Source organism: Papilio xuthus, unplaced genomic scaffold (assembly GCF_000836235.2).
Source record: "Papilio xuthus unplaced genomic scaffold, Pxut_1.1 DF827777.1, whole genome shotgun sequence".
NCBI lineage: Eukaryota > Metazoa > Arthropoda > Insecta > Lepidoptera > Papilionidae > Papilio > Papilio xuthus.
The window spans coordinates 658051-679116 of NW_013530872.1; the positions used below are offsets into that span (position 1 = coordinate 658051).

The 21066-nt window shown below is 35.7% G+C and overlaps 2 protein-coding genes across 5 annotated transcripts in view; both read right to left on the reverse strand.

Annotated features, from left to right (window-relative positions):
- Nucleotides 1–148: 148 nt before the first annotated feature.
- Nucleotides 149–8221, reverse strand: LOC106115842 (angiotensin-converting enzyme). The gene is made up of 13 exons (XM_013309426.1): nt 8150–8221; nt 5103–5324; nt 4488–4743; nt 4238–4381; nt 3792–3983; nt 3412–3509; nt 3162–3334; nt 2791–2915; nt 2437–2564; nt 1667–1881; nt 1385–1525; nt 822–997; nt 149–273 (listed from the first exon to the last, which is right to left on the reverse strand). Exons 2-13 carry the CDS (start codon nt 5322–5324, stop codon nt 197–199), a joined length of 1947 nt encoding a protein of 648 aa, XP_013164880.1. The 5' UTR covers nt 8150–8221; the 3' UTR covers nt 149–196.
- Nucleotides 8222–9427: 1206 nt separating this feature from the next.
- The window catches only part of LOC106115843 (angiotensin-converting enzyme), a 31828-nt gene continuing 20189 nt past the window's right edge, over nt 9428–21066 (reverse strand). For 2 of the 4 annotated variants that reach the window (XM_013309427.1, XM_013309429.1), the window contains exons 2-12: nt 14478–14699; nt 14093–14348; nt 13862–14005; nt 13524–13715; nt 13043–13310; nt 12639–12763; nt 11661–11788; nt 11217–11431; nt 10622–10762; nt 9982–10157; nt 9428–9551 (exon numbers count right to left, since the gene is read on the reverse strand). In XM_013309427.1, the coding sequence (XP_013164881.1) occupies nt 9496–9551; nt 9982–10157; nt 10622–10762; nt 11217–11431; nt 11661–11788; nt 12639–12763; nt 13043–13310; nt 13524–13715; nt 13862–14005; nt 14093–14348; nt 14478–14699 (1923 nt within the window). In that variant the 3' untranslated portion in view covers nt 9428–9495. Of the gene's footprint in view, nt 9552–9981; nt 10158–10621; nt 10763–11216; nt 11432–11660; nt 11789–12486; nt 12612–12638; nt 12764–13042; nt 13311–13523; nt 13716–13861; nt 14006–14092; nt 14349–14477; nt 14700–14835; nt 14914–21066 lie in introns of those variants that run through there. The other 2 variants (XM_013309430.1, XM_013309428.1) reach the window with 2 other exon arrangements.

Consider the following 21066-nt stretch of genomic DNA (forward strand, 5'->3'; position numbering starts at 1 on the left):
GAACATTCTCACGATGTGTGCGGTTTCTATGATAACTGCCTTTTGCATCGGGCTCTTAATCCAAATGTTTAACGCGAGCTTCGTGAGATGTTGGTTGAAACTTTAGTACATATGTCATTATTAATTTACTAAAGAAAAAAAACACGAATAACCACATTCATTTTATTTGCACATTTTTAATAACAATATAAAAATATTAAGCTGTCAGTTTGTCTAATATCTTCTTAAATTCTGAACCCTCCATCTGTGACCGCTGCTCCTCCGAGCAAAATTCTAAGAAAAATAGATTTAATAAACACACACATAATATATGCCTTAAAACAACAAATTCAATATAAATTCATTAAAACAACAATTTCTTTCTGTAAGAAATGTTTTTTTTTTTTATAAAATATTAGCTTTTTTCTAAATTTACTAATATTTCTTTTACCATTCCAACTAAACTCTAGGCTTGTTCTATGATATGGTTTACGACAATAGTCGAATGGCGGGATTCGAACCCGCGACCTCGTGATCGGAAATCCGTACCCTTAACCATTAGGCTATCGACGCTTTTTTAAATTATTTATTAGAAAATATTTTCCTTAATTTTCATATAAAAATCTCGTGTCACAATTTTAGTTACCATAATCCTCCAAAATCGCTCGACTTTTATGAAATTTTGTATGTATATTCAGTAACTCTGAGATTCGGTTACTATTTATTTAATCCCGCGCGGACGAAATCGCGGGCGACAACTAGTAATAGTATATTTTTCGTCTGAGTTTTTAAAATAAGTATTATTTAAATAAGGTAAGTTACATATCTAATATTATACTTACGAATTGTACTCGGTTCCCATCCAATGTATTCGCCGGTTCTTTCGTTCTCGGTTTTAAGCCAATCGTGTAGAGGCTGGAAGTACTCAAGTACACCACTAGCATCCATCTTACGTTGACCCGTTAACATTTCCATCGCATCCGGCCATGGCTTCGATGAGCCGAGCTGTAGCATTTTACTAAAAAAAAAAGTTTAGAACACATTTTTTTTTTCAAAAAAAACACAAAAAAAGCGAAATCGTAAAATATTTACACACTCCATAACTCGAAAAGGTAAATTCATAGTATTTGATCGTTTAGATTGTTCTATAGCGGTGATTAACATAGTTTTTCTAGTATATCCTTTTTAATATTGCTAGTTTCGGTAAATCACCTGATGGTATATTTCTTCTTCAAATTTGAACCCTTAATTATATTTCCCTCATTCTCGCTAGATATTTCATAAGGGGTAAATAGACTACATTGGAAATCATACGATTCAAGCACACTTCTCTCTTTTGCAAACATATTTATCACTTAATACTAACAACTGGTACATACGTTATTAATGGTTTTTGTGTTCTTACCCCAAAGCATTTCCTGCGGTGGTGCTCTTGTAAATATCGCAATTAGAGAGTAGATTGCTGGCATCGCCTGGCGTATATTCGCCCGCCAGTTGACACAGCGAGCGATGGAATTGGAATTGAATGATATACGATATGTAGTACCTGAAATACGTAACGATAATTGTAACATGTGTAGATCTCACTTAGGATCGGAAATAGTCTGGAAGAACACATGCATATACAACAACATATCAAGATTCTTTAAACCCGAGCGAACAGAGTCACGGGCGACAGCTACTATACCTCATGTACTCAACATCGGCAGCGATGTGATATTTGGCAGCGGGATCGAAGTCCTCTTCAGTCCGAGGCGCGGCAGGTTCCACGCCTTGCAGTGCCTCGCGGAGCTGCCAGAAGTGGCAGTTGTAGTCCTGTGGAGCAGTCGTGCCTCGGAACACTCCGTAACGGAACAGGTCGAGTAGGTACGCGAACGGTAGGAACACTATTTTGTCCAAACCCTGCAACAAATATAAGTCGGTATGTAACTAGAGTGTCAGTGGCTCAGGGGTTAAGCACTTGACTTGCAATCTGCAGGTCCTGGGTTCGGATCCCGCCATGCACCAATGTGTTTTTCGATTTCCGATGAACATATGTACATTTATCCGACGTTTTACGGTGAAGGAAAACATCGTCATGCAACCTGTACATATCTGAGAAGAAATTCAAAGATATGTGTGAAGTCAACCAACCCGCACTGGGCCAGCGTGGTTGATTATGGCCTAGTCACCCCTAAACATAGAGGGTAGGCTCTGAGCCCCTCAGAGGGGACGTATAGTGAGCTGATGATGATGATGTGACTAGAATTCAAAACCATATTGGTGAAGGCCAAACTGTATGTATTGAAATTTTGTTTATGTTTTAACAGAAAAGAAAAAAATTCTATTATCATTTCAATTTCTTCATGATTATTTTCGATAAATTATGTTCATGGTAAAAATTTCGAACTAGATAAATGATACATACAAAAGATATGCTTAAAGACATGTAGTAATCTTTTACTACAGTTATCTCACCATTTTATAAAGTTGATTTATGTTTGACTCCAAATCATCGGGACCGTCTTCCAGCAGACCCATCACTCTCAAATGTTTTGGTGTTGAAACAGACAAGGACATAACATCGCCGACCGCCTCATGGAACCCTAAAAAAATATTCTGCATGTTTTAATAAGTTTTATCATGATAAAAATAGTAGAAGTACGAAAAGTAACGGAACAGTAAAGAGACTAGATTACCATCTAATTGTAGCACTTGGAGTCGTTAAATGAACGCTAAGGGCCTCTCAGCGCTCATTTAAGTATATACAGTTCATCATTTTTATTAGTAGACTAAGTATAAATCAAGTAATCTCTACAATGTATATTTTACCTGGATTAGCTCCGGCCCTGTATATGACGGGTTGATCTTTGTATTGCAAGTAATACTGGATGTGGCCCATCTCGTGGTGCGTTGTCAGGAAGAAGTTCTTTGTTATTGTCGTGCACTGCTTGATTCTGGAAGGAGCATTGGAATTTATTAGTACTCTACGGTCTATTGTGATCTGTTTTCGAAAGGAATAAACCGATTTTGTTGAGTGAGGTATCATCCAATTTGTACTCTTCCGAGTGTCATAGATGTAGTCTGTAGCGATTTTTTATTAACTAAAATATATTTTTTATGTTGTCTTCTCTACTTTTTACGAGTAATATATATTTTAGCCGTAATCAATTACTTATAAGTAACTTATAAATGAAGCTTGCCTGAAGTCTTCGCCGTCGTAAAAGTCCCAAGCAGAGGCATGGCACACCATATCACGACCGTCATCTGGCTTCTCTATAATCGATCTCTCCCAAAACAAGTCAGGCATGCCACTTAAATTCAGCGAAGTGAAGAACTCTTCCGCCGTTTTGAACATTTTAAGAGCTGTATAGTTCTGGAATACGAAAATTTTGGTATACTAAATTTTCTAAGGAAAAGATGTCAGATAGAATTTTAACTAATTTAGGATACCTGACTGATCAATGCAGCAGTTATATCCACATCTGGTTTGTCAGGATACGGCCGTGTGAATTTTTCCACGCCGCCCCAAGTCTGCGCCCAGATGTTACCTGGACAAATATATGAATGTATAATAGTTTAATTAGTTAGAAAAAATATTTGTTATTAAATCGTAACGAATACACTTTATCTCTATTTCTTTATGGTTTTAATAAAGTTTTCCGGAAGAAAAAACAACATTGTTTTTTTTTAATTTGCCACAACATCTCACCGTAATGAATTCTTAATACGTAACAGATTAGAATTTAAACATGGCATTGAAGTTAGAAAGGTAAAACATTCGATGTTACTGAAAACTTAATTGAAAGAGTATTTAAAGTTCTTAGTAGTACCTAACAGATGTGCTGGTATCGGTCCCTTCGCGGGTACGACACTATCCCCGTACTTGAGTCGCAAATGTCTTCGGACGTAGGCGTGTATCTGTTGATATAGAGGCTTCACTTGTTGCCACAGAGCCAGGAACTGATCCTCGCTATCGTCCTGCTCGTATTCGCTCAGCCACCACTCAGCAGCAGTGTCGTAACCTGATCACATACATAAAGTTAAGGTTATGCCCCTAACGAACACCAACTCTATATTCTATGGTTTACTCTATTCTATCCTCTACAAAAGCTCAAAGGCAATTGTAAGCAAAACGATTAACACAGTCCCACGCAATAATTACTTATTACTATGAAAAAATTTTTAACAGATTTTCTAATGGCATCATATAAAATTTTTAATAAAGAATGCTGAAATACCTATATTGAAGCAAATTTTAAAATAATTATATTCGTACCGTTCAACTTAGCCGCTTCGTTATTCATCTGAACGTATTCAGTAAAGTTGCCGCGAGAGGGCGCGCCAGCCGCCTTGTGCCATTCCACCCACGTGTACTTCAGTTCCTCTGCATCCTGGCTCTGTGCGAAGACGTTTGTTACATCTAGAACAATAGAAAACAAAAGAAATTAGAATCGTTAATAGTTTTATAAACAAACTGCCCTTCAGGACGATCTACTATGTTTATGGTCGTTTTTAAATGAAGTCACCTGGCTCAACATGCAAGTCGCATTTGCTCCTCTCCTTGAAGTCGCAGATTGTTGCCTTCGCGTAAGTGGCCTGCATATTATTGACGGCCTGTATCAATCGTTGGTTCAAATCCTCCGGCAATGCTGCCGTGCCCAACTGCGAGTACTTCTTAAACATTCTCTTTAGATCCTCGTCTTCGAACTCTCGCCACAAATATGTCATTGTCTCCTTCCAATATTCTTTCTGTTCTTCCGCAACTTCTAGGAACACTTGCATCTAAAATAGGAAAATTATGAGTAATTTCATAAAGGTAATAAAATGCGCCTATTAAATAAGTATAAAATGCGCCTATTAAATTTTAACAATTTCATCCATTCATTCATCATTAATAATGCAAGACAGAATCCTAATGAATAAACAAATCCCTTTGCAACATTGTATGGAGTTCGTAGTCTAGTAGTTCTAGTTATATCCACGTTTAAAACTCAGAGTTACATCACGTTTCAACACTTGTATCATACAATATTCCAATACCTTATAAAAACCGGGAAAACAACTGAACAATTAATATACCAAAAATCTTAGTCATACTGTAGATCTGAACATTTTTGTCAAAATTTAAACAAACCTCTTACCTGTATCTGTTCATTATGTTCCGTGATATTGCTTTCATAATTCCAGCTGGCTATGGTCTTCCTATTCAATAAGTTTGACGTCAGTTCATTCAGTTTCCACATGTACTCCCTCCCCGCAGCCTCCTCGGCTGCCCTCTCTGCGGCGCGCCCTTGCGCTGCCACTATAAACACAGACGCTATCGCCCCTACTAGGGCTAGTTCCCCTAGGATCTTCAGCATCATCTAAGAATATATTAACATTATTAGCAACAATTGGATAATACTCTACCTAACACGCTGTCATTCTTGGTCATAAGAAATAGTGATAAGAAACAACAACATAAATTATGCCCGTAACCCAGATGTACACACCTGTATCACACACCTCTCTTGCTTCTACATTCATACATCTACGCACACGTGCACGCCTGTTTCGTGTCCTCTTAAAAACTCCCTTCTTGTGTATTTCATTAATCTAGACGGTAAAATTCCACCTGGGATAGTCCACGACTTTTGCGCCACAAATAATTTTAAAGACAATTTTATTCCTCAATGTTGGGTACTAACTGTATATTCGTCAAACGGAGTTGTTAAGAAAAATGTTACAAAGTAATATGTTTATGTTAAATGCGCTTACTCCGTATTCTTTAAATATCTCACCAACGTGCAGCAATCACAACAAACGACTTGGCAATCATCGAAGAAGTTTATGCATAAATAAACAACTGCGTCAACAAAAACATTCATGTCAAGGCATTTATTTGGATCAACGATTTATTACAATAACACATTTTACCGCTGTACTATTTTTTAATATCACTTATAGAGGTATAAAAAAATCCATCAATCCCAGACCTTTTTTCTAAGGAGCACAGTGGGCAACATTTCTGCATTCTTAGTCATTTCATCTGATTATATGAATGTCTGTTTTTGCTTGAATGTGCGCACGATTAAACCTTATTTTCTCGTACACGATGTTTCTAAGATTTATTTTGAATTATTTGACATACTATACAGGGTGTCCCAAAAGGTAACATACATAGGAAGGGGGATGATAGGGGTGGTCACAAGGGTCACCAGAAAAATAAAATAAAAATTCCCCTCTGGGTATTAAAAAAAATAAAGGGCATTTTTTAAAAACTTAAAAATTTTACACCTTCTAGGGCAATTTTGTAGCCAATGAATGACCTACAAATATTGCTACATTTAAAAAAAAAGCTATTATGATATCGTCAATAACCCTTTGTCAATATGAAATAAAAAACAATACAACTAAGAAAGATTTTAAAGAAAATTAAAATTGGCCCAGAAGGTGTAAAAATGTCATCCCCCTTCCTATGTACGTAACCTTTTGGGACATCTGTATAACACGGGCTCAAGGTTACTCAAGGTCATAAAATTAGTGTTTCACGTATTTCAGAAATATGTTGATTTTTATAATAAAAACTTAATTAACTAACAACAAGATTCTAGTATTGAGAAATTTTATCAATTTGACTGGCAGATTGATAGACGTATTTGAGTTTAGTTTAAACTTGTTATCAACATACTGATAATAAGACGTGCATCCAATCTCTTGAAATGTCGATAACTTTTCATGAAGATGCCTCTTATAAAAAGTATTGTTATGATAAAATAAAACAAAAAAAAATCCAGCTTGATACCTTCACGCGTTTTCGAGAAAAAGGGTATTGACAAACAAAGTGATCCTAAAAGAGTTCCGTTATTTTCTTTCGAGGTACGGAACCCTAAAACTGCGTAAACAATGAATATTCTCTACTTACGAAGAAAAATATTTAAACAAAAATATAACTTACTAATTTACTTTTTATTTTAATACTAATACTCCGATTCGTGTAAAATGTGAATACCCTGCCAGAAAAAAATTAAAATAAAACAGATTTGAAATAGGAGATGAAATTTGTGTAAACAAAAAAAAAACTCACAAACAAAACTTTCTTGGCAGTTTCACTACAATATCCACACGGCATTTTGTAGCAAATAAATTGAAAAAAATCACAGATACTAACAAACTCTTGAAGCAAACTAAAGACATTCTAAGATGTAAGAGGCGACTTATTTACATGTAAATGAATTAGTACATTGGTCTGTCTGTCATGCTTGTGAGGAAATTGAAATCTTTTGTTCACACATAAAGTCTTTGCCGAAACAAATCTTGGACTTGGATGGTGTTATGTAGTCAACACAATGGAAAATCTAAAAGAATTAGAAGAGTATTCTATCAAGCTAAAACATAAAACTGCAAGTAATATTTACAAAACTTTTGGACAACCATTCGGTGAATGGTCTACAAATATTTGCAGTACTATTGATTGCTATGTCATAAAATATTTTGTTATTGATTACTTAGTACATTTTGCATAATGCTATCCACGGCAAAATCTCGAAGGATGTCATAAACATATCGATCTTTACGCTATTCAAGTTAAAACCGGCTACACACCTTCGTAGTTAACTGAACATTCGAACTGTACACTTAAAAATTACTTATGTAGGCTTTAACGGTCAGTTAAACTATAGTTGATGTGTGTAGCAGGCTTTAGAGTTACAACAAACTTTGCCGTAGAACGAAACTATTGCCTAACCCAATTACAGACTGTCGGTTAGTTATATTTTTCATAGTAAGTCTTCACTAAGGACATCTCTTATTGACCCGGAGTGAGGCATTAGGAAATTTTTACAACATAGATAGTTCCCTTTCGGATTAATTTTCCTTTACTGATTATCAAGATTTATGAGAGGAAAATATTTACGATAAGCTGCATAGATTTTATAATGAATTTCCGGAAAATTTTCCTGTTAAAATGACTCCAACACTTTGTTAACTTAATCCTTTAATAATAGGTTTAATCCAAATAAAAATTCAGATCATCTTACTCTTGATCATTCAATAAATAAAACTTTACGATAAACGGTTAAATGGTTAGCAACAACCAAGTATAACATTCGTATAAATTGGCTTTTGAATTACATCAAATCTACATCAAAGCTTGGTTTTAAATATCACATTTACATAACCCTAATACATAATCTTAATATGTACTCACCGCAGTTCGATCCTTCTACTCCGACGCCAGAAATCCGACTGCACAGGACCGGACCGACAATGTTTATATTTATCAAGTATTCAATGATAACCGTGTTCTTTGTCTTCTTTTATTTGTATTCAATACGACGTTTTGTTTTGATGTTTGTTCGTCAAATACTATGATTAACTTTAACTTTTTAGAATTGAACATTAGACTAAACTCTGAGTGAAGACATGGTTTTGATTAATTTCGTATTCTTGCTTAACTTCCTTAGGATTTATTAGAAGTGTAAGTTAGATTAGGTACATGGGTAATCAGTTTCGAGACATAAATATGAAAAATTAAGTCGAAAAGTAACAAAACGTGTTGCCCAGACTATTGTATTTATATAAAAAAAAACTGTCCATCGATTTGTAACTTTTATGATATTAGGCTAGGCTATTATAATAACCACAAATTATTTACACTTAAATACCAATAAACAATTCCAAATTAAAATACTAGTCAAAGTATTTCTTGTATCATGCCTGATGTTTTATTTACGTGACATTGGGACAGGGGACGCATGTTTTGTCCACAATTTTCCTTATACATGTGTTTACTTTAAAGGATTTTGAACTTTATTGTAAGGAAGTAAGGATCAATTTGATTTATATGTTTTAATCGAATGGGCAATATGCATATTTTAATAGAAATCCTTAATGGTATCCAGTTTGTTTTGATTATCAATAAAAATAAAATAACTAAGTAAACCTTTTTGACAAATATGTCGTTGTTGATGTTTTTAATGCATTTTATTTTCCTCTTTTATATAGATAATACTTATTTAACTATTATGGTATTGAAGCTTGATATAGAACCTACATTTCCAACAACCAAAGAGCAACACAGGTTCTCCACAGAATACTTACAAAGGTAAACAGTACCACAAGTTAAGTGTCCACTCTACCCTGTCTACTCTATGACAGAGCTGATACTTTTTGTTGTAGTTTTTCCAAACAAGATATGACCTAAAGGTCTATGATATCAGGTCATTATTTTTTTTTAAATTGTAGTTTCAATACGTGATTTTTTACCAGTTATGTAAATTAGGTTATCTTACTAATATTATAAATGCGAATATCTGGATGTATGGATAGATAATTGTTAGAAGGTATCAGAACGGTTGCATGGATCTCATAGATGGCATAGATGTAGATTATAGTTTGGAAAAACAGATAGGCACCTAAGTTGTTTTTTAACCATCGCGCAAACAAAGTCGTGGGAAAGAGTTATTATAGAAATAAAAGTATGTTGTATATGTTAAAAATGTTTAATGTATAGGTTCGCCTAGATAAATTAGACTAAGGTAAGTACGTGTGGCGTCACGAGTCGCGCGCGTCCGCCTCCAGCGCGGCGCGCTGCTCGCTCGTGCAGTACTCTGTCACAGAATTATATCATAACACTATTAATTATTACATTTATTAAATAATATTATGCACTTCTTGAACCCTCACATAGTTTTTGTAACACGTATTAAAATGTACTATATATAAAATTCTCGTGTTACAATTTTCATTCCCATACTCCTCCGAAACGGCTTGACCGATTCTCATGAAATTTTGTGAGCATATTAAGTCTGAGAATTGGCCAACATCTACTTTTAATTCCGCCCGGACGGAGTCGCGGGCGACAGCTAGTATGTATATTTATAAGATAATGTAAGTAAACCGTAGTTTAAGGGACTTAAATTAACGTTAAACTGTTTCACTTTGTGTATACAAATTTTGTGCTACGATCAAAAATGTTAAATTCATCGATGTAGTGACAGATGCCATATAATATTATAATGATCAATGTAATACACTTACGTATTTTGCTAGGTTCCCATCCGATGTGTTCTCCCGTCCTCTGGTTCTCAGCTCGCAGCCAGTCGTGCAGCGGCCTGAAGTACTCCAGCAGTCCGTCAGCTCGCATCGCGCGCTGTCCGGTCAGCGCCTCCATCGCGTCAGGCCACGGCCGAGACGAGCCCATCTTCAACATGTTACTGCAAGCATTACCACACATGTGAGATATTATCAGTGGTAGACACCAACCACAATATTGAATTGAATATGTCGGTTCGCCCAGTGCCCACGCCCACACAGAAGATATGCGTCGTGTGGAAGTCGTCGCGGTTGCCACCATTTTCTTATACAGAAAGAAGGGGAAGTGGAAGTAGATTTGACAGAGGAGTGAACGCATAAGTAAGGGAAATATGCCCTTTTTTGTGCGTGCCCTGTTCCATTGTCAATTAAAGATAAAAACATGAATTGCCCGAAAGATGGCGTTGTGCGTTACAATGCTTAGTTATAATTTCTATTTGATCTTTTTCGTATTATGTTAATTTATTTTAGATTGTTTTTGTGTTTTAATCGGGTTATAAGTGTTATAATAGCTTTGATCGGATTAAATGTGTTATAATTATTATAAAATCGGCAGGTGGAGGTGAAAGTGCAGCGTAGTACTGACGCGAGTGCATTCCCCGCGGCCACGCTCTGGTAGATGTCGCAGTCGACGAGTTTCTTGGTGAGGTCCTCGGGCACGTACTCGCCCGCCAGCTGGCACAGCGCGCGGTGGAACTGGAACTGGATGATGAACGACACGTAGTATCTGGAAATATCAGAAAATATTACTTAATAGACATCGCTACACAAACCGATCTGTTCAAGCCGAAAGACCGAAATGCCGAACGCAATAAACATATTACATGCTTCAAACTAGAAAGACGAGGTAAGCAAACAACACAAGAAATGTGAAGTATTTGCCCATGTTTTAATTTTTTCTTAATTAAGGCAAACAAAATCAAAGACAACAAAATGCAATAATATCGTAAAGTGACTTACTTATAGCGCCATCTAGTTCACGCCACGATTTAGCGTTTTCAATTTACTAACAAATCCCTTAGCAAATTCTGTTCAAAAATCGATACTGTCATCAAAGACATGCCAATCACAAGCATCTTAGCCATCTAAACAAACTTTTTGTAGATTATTGAATATTTGATAGATTTGGATTTGCTCCCTTTGATTTTATAGGCCTCAATACGTCTACACAGATCCCTCACCTGGCATACTCGACATCAGCAGACACGTGGTACTTGGCAGCAGCATCAAAGTCTTCCTCGGTGCGGTTGACGGGAGGCTCGACTCCCTGCAGCGCTTCCCGCAGCTGCCAGTAGTGACAGTTGTAGTCCTCGGGGCGCGTCTCGCCGCGGAACACGCCGTAGCGGAACAGATCCAGCGTGTACGCGAACGGCAGGAACACTATCTTGTCTATGCCCTGGGAAACAGAGATTGTGAGTTTGGAACATATCAATAGTGTATGGATGCTCTGCAAAACACAACACATAAACATATTGTGAACTAGAAGGTTCTAAGAACTATGTTTTTCTCTTTTCAATAAGTGAAATGTATTCAAATGTCTGTATCCTTATTCTTTGGCCTTTTCTCGTTTTTTTTCAAACTTTGTAAACCATTTTTATCCGAATATGATATTGCGTTAGACTAACCATTTTATAAAGTTGATTGATTTCAGTCTGTTCGTCCTCCGCGTCTCCACTGACGAGGCCGACACGACGCAAGTGCTTCGGGGACGACACCGACAGCGCGATTGTGTCGCCCACCGCCTCGTGGAAACCTGCAAACATATAACCATACTATTAAAATTAACTGAAGATAATATTTTTGTAAAAAAATTAGGTATCATCTATTAATTACGTTATACGAATTTCATTATTATTTTAGCCTGTCTCCTTTCTTGTCACAAGAGTCTCCCCCCTCCCCAACACCCACCTTTATACCAAGAGTGATGTCATATATTTTGCAATTTTACAATTAGAATTAGAGGTAATTTATAGATGACATTTTAATAATAAACGTTATATTTAATAAACTCACGACAATCAATTAATGAAGCACAATAATGACAACTATTATGAATGTTATAATAGAATAACAGATGATTGAACTGTTAATATATATATACATATATACGTGTATTAAATCAAAAGACAAATGATTAAACACATACAAAATAGAAATAAATGAAATAACAAATATGAGCGAAATTAACACAAAAGTTGAGTTTAAATGACATTCATAAAACAAAATAAAGTTAGATACGATGATTTGCGAATCTTACTAATATTATAAATGCGAATGTTTAAATGGATGTTTGTTAGAAGCTATCGCCAGAACGGCTTCATGGACGCTGAAATTCGGCATAGATGTAGAACATAGTTGACATAAGCTACTGTTTAATTTTCTTTATGTCACGCAGAGTCGTGAGCGACATGTATTATGATATTTTGACTCCTCATCAATAAGTAGCATCACCTGGATTAGCTCCAGCTCGGAATACATTGGGTTGATGTCTATACTGCAAGTAATATTGTACGTGGCCCATTTCATGATGGACCACCCTCAAGTGCTCTTTATTCATCATCGTACACATTTTGATCCTGTATAAAAAAAGAAAAATAAATTACCTGGGTTCGCTCCGTCCCGGAATATAACTGGTTGATGTCTGTACTGTAGGAAGTATTGAATATGCCCCATTTCGTGGTGTGTCGTTTGGAAATACTCGTAATCTATAGTTGTGCATTGTTTGATCCTTCAAATTTAGCCAGACATGGAATGAAAACAATTTGGAAAAATACATTACAGGATTCTCTATTAATAAATTATTTAATTAATAATTCCGTGTAATTATTTCGAATAGAACACAATTGAAAATAGCGCCATCTCTTTAAAAAAATTACACACAAAAATGTTATGTAACAAAATCCGCATAATGAATTATTTTCATATAATATAGCAATTAATCTTTGTAATCTTATATTATAGGAAATAATCATAAAATTTCCTGGTTCTTTTAGGAAATTTATCTCACCTGAAATCTTCGCCATCATAAAAGTCCCAAGCCGACGCATGACATACAATCTCTCTGTCAGTCGGTTTCTCTATAATGGAATTCTTCCAAAACTTTTCTGGCATGGCCGTGAGGTTCAACGACCGGAAGAACTCATCTGACATTTGGAACATCTTCAGAGCTGTGTAGTTCTGTTCCTGCATCGCCTGAGTTATGTCCACCTCCTTCTTGTCGGGGTAAGGGCGAGTGAACGACTCTATGTTGTTCCAAGTTTGAGCCCACATGTTACCTGAAATATTCAGATTAGTTTTGACTGCAAAGTACACTTGTAAACGAGCGTATTTTTATTAAAAGTTGCACAGAACTGTGTCGCCGATACCATTACATGTATACCCAGATTTTTCTTTCTTACATTATTACTATTCCGTGCAGTATTATCGAAGTCAGAAACTGACAAAATTATCGCTTTGCTCTGGTAAAAGAAGAAGGAAAGTATTCTCACCTAATAAATGCGCGGGAATAGGTCCCTTCTGCGAGACGACTTGGTCGCCATACTTGTCGCGCAGACGACGGCGCACGTACGCGTGCAGCTGCTGGTACAGCGGCTTCACGTCCTCCCACAGCCGCGCCAACTGCGCCTCGAAGTCTGCCACCTCGTACTCCGCCTGCCACCACTCCGCCACGTCTTTGAAATCTGCAATATACGATACATACTTTTTATTTTTTAAAAATATATTTTTAACTATATTTCTGACAATACCAGGAAATATTTCAATAATTTATGATTGAAAATAGCGCCATCTATTGGATTGCCAATACATCTGTTGTTCAAATTTATACCGTTAAGTTTGGCGGCCTCATTGTCGAGCTGGACGTACTGCGTGAAATTATCGCGGGCGCGAGCACCTGCTGCGCGGTGCCACTCCACCCACAAATGACGAAGCTCCTCGGGATCTTGGCTTTTAGCGAATAACTCCGTTATATCTGCAAATTTAGATAAATTGGTCTTATGACAGTATCACCAGGAAAACAGTCAGGCAATAAGGACAGACAGGTAGAAGAAATACTTACCAGGCTCTAAAGCCAAATCGCATTTGGTCGCGTTCTTGAACGAGCAAATTTTAGAAGTAGCGTAATTGGACTCCATTCCTGAGACGGACTGCATTAGCAGCTTGTATTTGTCGTCCGGGAGCGCCGACACACCCAACTGACTGTACTTCTTAAACATTCTCCTTAGCGTGAAGTCTTGGAAGTCCTGCCATTTGTACATCTTTGTTTCCTCCCACGACTGCTTGTCTTGCTTTGACAGTTCTAGTTGTACTTGTATCTGTAAATACAATTAACGTTTAAATTACTATTGTTACACTCTAAGTTAATTTCATCAATATTGTCAGTAAGTTGGTAAACTCAATGCTGTAGAGTCCCCTACTATTGGTTCGCACTGAATGAAACTCACCCGTTGTTCTTCATTTTCCTTGGTAATATTAGAAGTGTACGCCCACTCAGCGACACTCGCGCGGTTCTTTCTTATACCAGCTGCGCGGTCGAGCTGCAGGATGTACTCGCGGCCCTCATGCTCTAGGGCCTCAAGGTCGGGGTCGCGGCCCTGAGTGGCCACCACGAACACCGCCACTATCGCCGCAATTAGCAACGCCCCGCCACCGATCTTCAACATAGTCTGAAAAATGATGAAGTAGAATGAAGTTAAGGTGTTACGTGCCCCAATGCCCCCATATTTTTAGGGACTTTCAAGTAAAGTGGGAAGTCCCATCCTTTGTTTATTCACAAACTATTTTGGATTAGTAAAGAAATACCTAAAATTATAGCTCTAATGAAATAACTTATACATTATTGGGTTCATTTTACACATTTGTAAATGAATAAGAAATTCTCGATGTCTACTGACAGACAATCAATTTTGTGTCATTTCGTTCAAAAGTTTAAAAAGGTTCAAGTGAAATAATAAGAAAACTAATAACTATACGAACTTTTTGAGATGACACGGAGATCATATTATCATATATTATGGCTTAAAAATCAAACCCTAGTTAAAGACCAACCATGAGTTTCTGAGACTCAGTTTAAAACATATTATCTTTGTTTTGTCAATGATGATGACAGGGATGATATGTTTCATACACAGATTTTGGTCTCAGAAATCAACAGTTAGTTGTTAATGTTAATTATCTTATAAACACTCTATCGCTTACAAATTAAACCTACACATATTTTTTTTTAAGTTACGTTTCGTGGTTAACTATGGTAGATCAAAAGACATTAGTAAGAAGGCTTAATCAGCTATATATTCCCATATTATATTCAAGGATATGACACTTTAGACATCCGCAAGCCATGCGCGCGCGCCGGAGCGCGTCCATCCGAGACGGCTACCTAGCTGAGGCGTAGCTAATTTTTCACACAACCATCAAATACATTTCTAATGCAAGTAAATCCAAATGTACTATGACCATCGCGACATAACATCAGAAACTTTCCGAAGCTTTTTGTTAAAAGATAAGTTGAAGACAGCATTCACTAAAAGGCTAACGATAGGATTACGGAAACTTACTTTGTTTTAGAATTAATCCAAACAATTGAAACACCTAATAATCTTTGTCTTTAAAAGTTTGTTTAACAACATATTTAATGTCGTATAATCTTAATTCCTTGCAGACGGCTAAATGCTCCCAAAACAATTGAAGTTTGATTAGACGCGCCCGTTGAAGTTCCTGACAGAGCTATCTGTATTATTAGTTTAATTTTTCACCACCGCTGTAAACCGCAACAGTCAGCGCCAAAATGGCGTAGTGCAAATCAGCACAAAATACCATGGTTTATAACCTGTCCATGTATAAAGGTCAGTGTAAAGGCATATAATAACTATTTTTAAACTCTTTTAAATATGTTTTTATAAGATGTGTTTTACGTTGATGTTCTTAAATAAATAAACAAGCGATACTTAACCGCGATTCCAGACCAAGTCATGGCCATTACATGCCTCTTACGCATAAATTAAAATAAACGATCGAACAGTTTTCGTAACCGTTTGCCAACGATTCTTATGCAAATGCTATAAGAGGATACACAGCGAAAATAATATAAAAAGAAAACAAGTTAAGAAGAAATTTTATAGACAACCAGTATTTTAGAAGAAAAAAATAAGCACATTTTAATTCAAACCACAGATCTTAGGCAGTAGACAATAAATTTCTCTATATATTTATCTCAATTCTTTTGTTAATTACATAATTTTATTTTCTAGTAGATAATAAAAATAATATTGGTCATTTCTCTAGAAAAAAAATACAAATTTGTTAAAAAGACAACATTCCTAATTTAAACTAACTCTTTGCACTGCCACCTTAGACCTTGGTGCATTCAATAGAGCGGGCTTCCCCGACTGCATTCTGATAAAGTGCAGCATGCTGTTCCGGTTCAGACACTACGAAGCTTTATCATATTGATTTTCTAAGGTTATGTGAGCAAATACAATATTCGCGGCAGGTGTTATTAAGTTCTCTACAACGTATGTATATTGTTGTCCTCAACTCTATATCGTATCATTTCCATCATCATCATCAACATCGTCGTCATAGGACTTACCGGAGGAGAGGATGCATAGAAGGGGAAAGTATTTTCTTTCTGTGCATCCACTCCTCCGTCGATTAAAGGTAGGCAATGATACATAAAAAAAATAGTCAACATCGTCGTCATCATCATCGTCATGATCACCAACATCATCATCAACAACAACGACGTCATCATTATCACCGCTTTCGTCGTCATTATCATCATTAGCCTTTGTCTGCTCACTACTTGCCATAGGCGTTACTACTCAAAACTAATGATAAATTAAAAAAAAGCTTGCCATTTCGAAGGTCGACGAACTGTAGCAACAGTTTAAATCATAAAAAAAATAAACTCTCAACTCAAAAGATCAATGATCCGTTTAAAAAAATCTGCATCTTAAGTAAGTATCAGTACCGATAACTTACAGGGCGATGGCCCGTACCAACATATCGTTGCATTCTATGTTAAACTAAAAAGAGATCTGAAACTGGTTTCACGTGCAATGCTAAGTTTTTAAATAGTCGATTCTCCTATTAAATTTATTTGCATACCAGCTATCGCCCGCGACTCCGTCCGCGAGTAAATAAATAAAAAGCATAATTCTCGAAAATTATTCGAATTTTTCTCACCTTTAATACTTTCCCTAGACCTCCACGAACATTTCAATACCAAAATAAGTCAGTTTAGCCGTTCTTGAGTTTTAGCGAGACAAACGAACAGCAATTGATTTTTATATATATAGATTTATAATATGGCGAAGGGGATAAGAGTTAGTATAATCAAGTTTGTAGACGCATTGGAATTTATATTATGTGAAGTGTCGTTGTCCTGGCGACTCCGGCCGAGCAGGTTTTTTTTTATATCATCGGTAAAAGTGTATGCAAAAATAAAAAACTGTCAAGATAAATTTCTCATCACATTGGATGCAATATTAATTATAATTTAAGCGTCAATAGCCTAATGGTTAAGGGTACGGATTTCCGATCACGAAATCGGGGGTTCGAATCCCGCCATTAGACTAATGTCGTAAACCATATCCTAGCACAAGCCTAGAGCTTAGTTGTAATGGTAAAAGAAATATTAGTAAATTTACAAAAGAATCTGCTAATATTTTATATAATTTTTTTTTCATAATATGTGAAATTAAATTAATAAATGTTCATTTCATTTTAACGAATGGTCAAAGATGTAGTCCGAAATCTATCTTACAGTCAAAAGTATAATATTTTTTACATATTAACAAAAAAAAAACTAGTAAATTATTAGTGACGTTTACTAATACATATGAGGTCACAAAAAACTGGTTTTACAAAACAAGTACAACTTTAAAGATACATTCCAATACATATGTCCGGCTTATAAAAGTATGATTAATTGCAAAAGAATTTCATGGAATACAACATATTGCATCCTTTTATGTTTCCCTAACGAAATAGGAAACAGGACAAACAAATTACTAACTACAGATTGTTTTTTTTATATCATAAGGTGGCAAACGAGCGAGCAGCCACCTGAAATCACTGGAATAGCGAAGTGACTGTTGCCCATAGACTTACGCAATTGCATGAGCGTTGCCTACCTTTAATCGACGGAGGAGAGGATGCACAGAAAGAAAATACTTTCCCTTTCCATGCATCCTCTCATCCGGAAAGTCCACTTCCACTTCCCATCCTTTCCTTATAAAAAAAAGGGTGGGAAGGGAAAAAGGACTAAATAAGGCTTCCGGGACGCACACTCATCAGACGAAACGCGGAATTGCTTCCACTTGACGCCTGTCTTTTGTGTAGTCGTGGTATTTCACCGGGCGAGCCGGGCCAATTCGTGCGAAGATGTTAAAGCGGGCTCTACCATTGTTGAATGTTGAATGGTATAATAAGATTCAAAATTTATGCAAGCTAGTGAATAACTTCGAACATGTTTTCACAGGGTTCAAAGTAGATGGATGCTCTCAACATTTGGAAGATTCTTGAAATGATACCAAGTGTGAAATTACGAGCATCCGTAAAGTTTGAATTATACTATACTAGCAGCTATACATTAGTTACTAAGTAATGACTGATGGATTTGTAAGTATTACCATATAAGGTAAAACAAGGTACACAAAACTATAAGATAAGAAGTAAGACAGGAATAGGTTATGAGTTATCTTGTATACTTTGAAGCCCATCCTTCGAGTAACCAACAGATAATCTAATTGCAGACTATGTTTTTCTTTGCTATTTTTTATAACGGCGCTATGCTGCCCTCTCTTTCCCCCTAACATATTTCGGGCTCTATGTTTGAGTCCTTTTTACACTAAGATGAAATAAAGTCACATGTTATAAATTTTCGCAAACATTATTATTAATATACACCGGCAACAAAAACTTCTGTTGAACGAATGGACCGGCTAACCCGGTGCAATACCACCACCATACAGAAGACAGACGGAAAGTGGATTTAATACTGCGTTTCGTCTGATGATTATGCGTCCGCGAGGCCTTATTTAAATCCTCTTTACCTTCCCACCATTTTATTATAAGAAAGAGACTGGAAGGGGACGCATGGTACGGGATAAATATTCTCATTCCATACATCTGCTCCGCTATCGATTAAAGATAGGCATCGTATCTGCAATTGTGGATGTCTATATGAGAATTCAGAAGGCCGCTTACTAATTTGCCTCCTTATAATATAAAAACTATAATATGTGATTCGTTTAGCACACACGCACACAAACATACCTACATGCATAAAATATCTAATGCAATCTCTCTACGGCTGTCACAATTTACGCACGATAAGGAAAAGGATTGACACGTGAAATATTTATGACAATATGCAAATTGAACTTAATTTTCTTACGCATGACATTCACTTCATTAAAAAAAAACACGACGTTCATTTGGTTTCAAAACCTTGTATTAAACATTAACAAATTAATAAAGTAACTAGCTGTCACCCGAGACTCCGTTCGCGCGATATAAAAAAAAAACACTTTTTTAGTAGCCTATGTATTTTTCCAAACTATGATCTACATCTGTGCCAAATTTCATCAAGATCCGTTAAGCCATTGTGGAGATACCTTCAAACAAACATCCATCCAAACATTAACGTTTATAATATTAGTAAGAAGTAAAATTAAACATTCTCTTATTATGTTTCTCATGTATACTAATATTATAGGAGAAAATATGCTTATTTGTATTAAATAAACTCTCAAAAAAATATAAAAACACGGCAGAAATACAACATATCGTCATCCCTTTCATTGTCCTTAAGAAGTAGGAGACAACAATATAGCAGTGAAAGCCAACAGTTAGTATTTGACGTCATAAGTTGAAAATGTCATAATTTTTTGTCTTTGCGTAATGTTCATTTAACGTTGGTTTCTGATACCAAAAACTCTATATAAGATATATCGTCATCCTTGTCATTATCTTTGAAAAGACAAAGATAACAATATATTTATTAATACGGTTACTATAATGTTAATACGTGTTATATGGTTTTCTTTAAAGTTATCTACCTAATCGTATTATAAACCCAAGGCTACATAACGTTTAAGATCTGCAATATTTAGCGTAATATTGTCATCAACTTTATTTAAAAAAAACATCTCCGACAAAGATAAAAAGAAATCACAAAGTAATGCCACATCTAGGAGAAGATTAGACGAACAAACTCTATTTTTACTATAAAGATTAAATACACAGATGTACATGGTATAACAATAATTCGAATAATAAAAAAATATATTTTCCTTAAATTCATCCATAATTAATGAATTTAATTAACAAATAAATATTAATATATCTGATTTATTACATGGTTTTAATTGTTGCCAATCATGTTAGAAAAAAAAACCGTCGCAATACAGACTAGAACAAACACGTGTCTAATATACATTTAAATGACATACTAGCTGTCGCCTGCGACTCCGGCAAATAAATAACACGATAAATTGCATATGTGTTCTTCTAGACTATGTTCTACAAATTTCGTAAAAATCCGTTGAACCGAGAACGGTCTCCAGAAGGAGATACCTTCAAACAAACATCCATCCATCCATCCAAAGATTCGCATTTATAATTTTAGTACGATGCAATAAACAGAAATTTGAAATTTTGTAATAATTTTCGTTTGTTCCATTTTGATAAATTAAGCGACTACATCTGATTGATCCTATTGGAATAAACCTGTCTTTTCTCGAAAAAAAAATACAACACAAAAACTCCTTTTTTTAATTTGATTGAGTTAATAATTAAATGAAAAAAACAATAGCAATCGCTTATAACGATGTTGGTTAAAAAAATATCGTTTATAATGACCGAAGCCGTAGCTCCCAACTGAGCACCATTAAACCTTATAATACTAATGGATATAATGGCTGAATATTGCCGATCCCTTTGATGTCACTATATCCGGTTTTGACACTGTATAATAAGTAAAATAAAGATACATAGTTTTTAACTCATAACAATAAACAACTGATA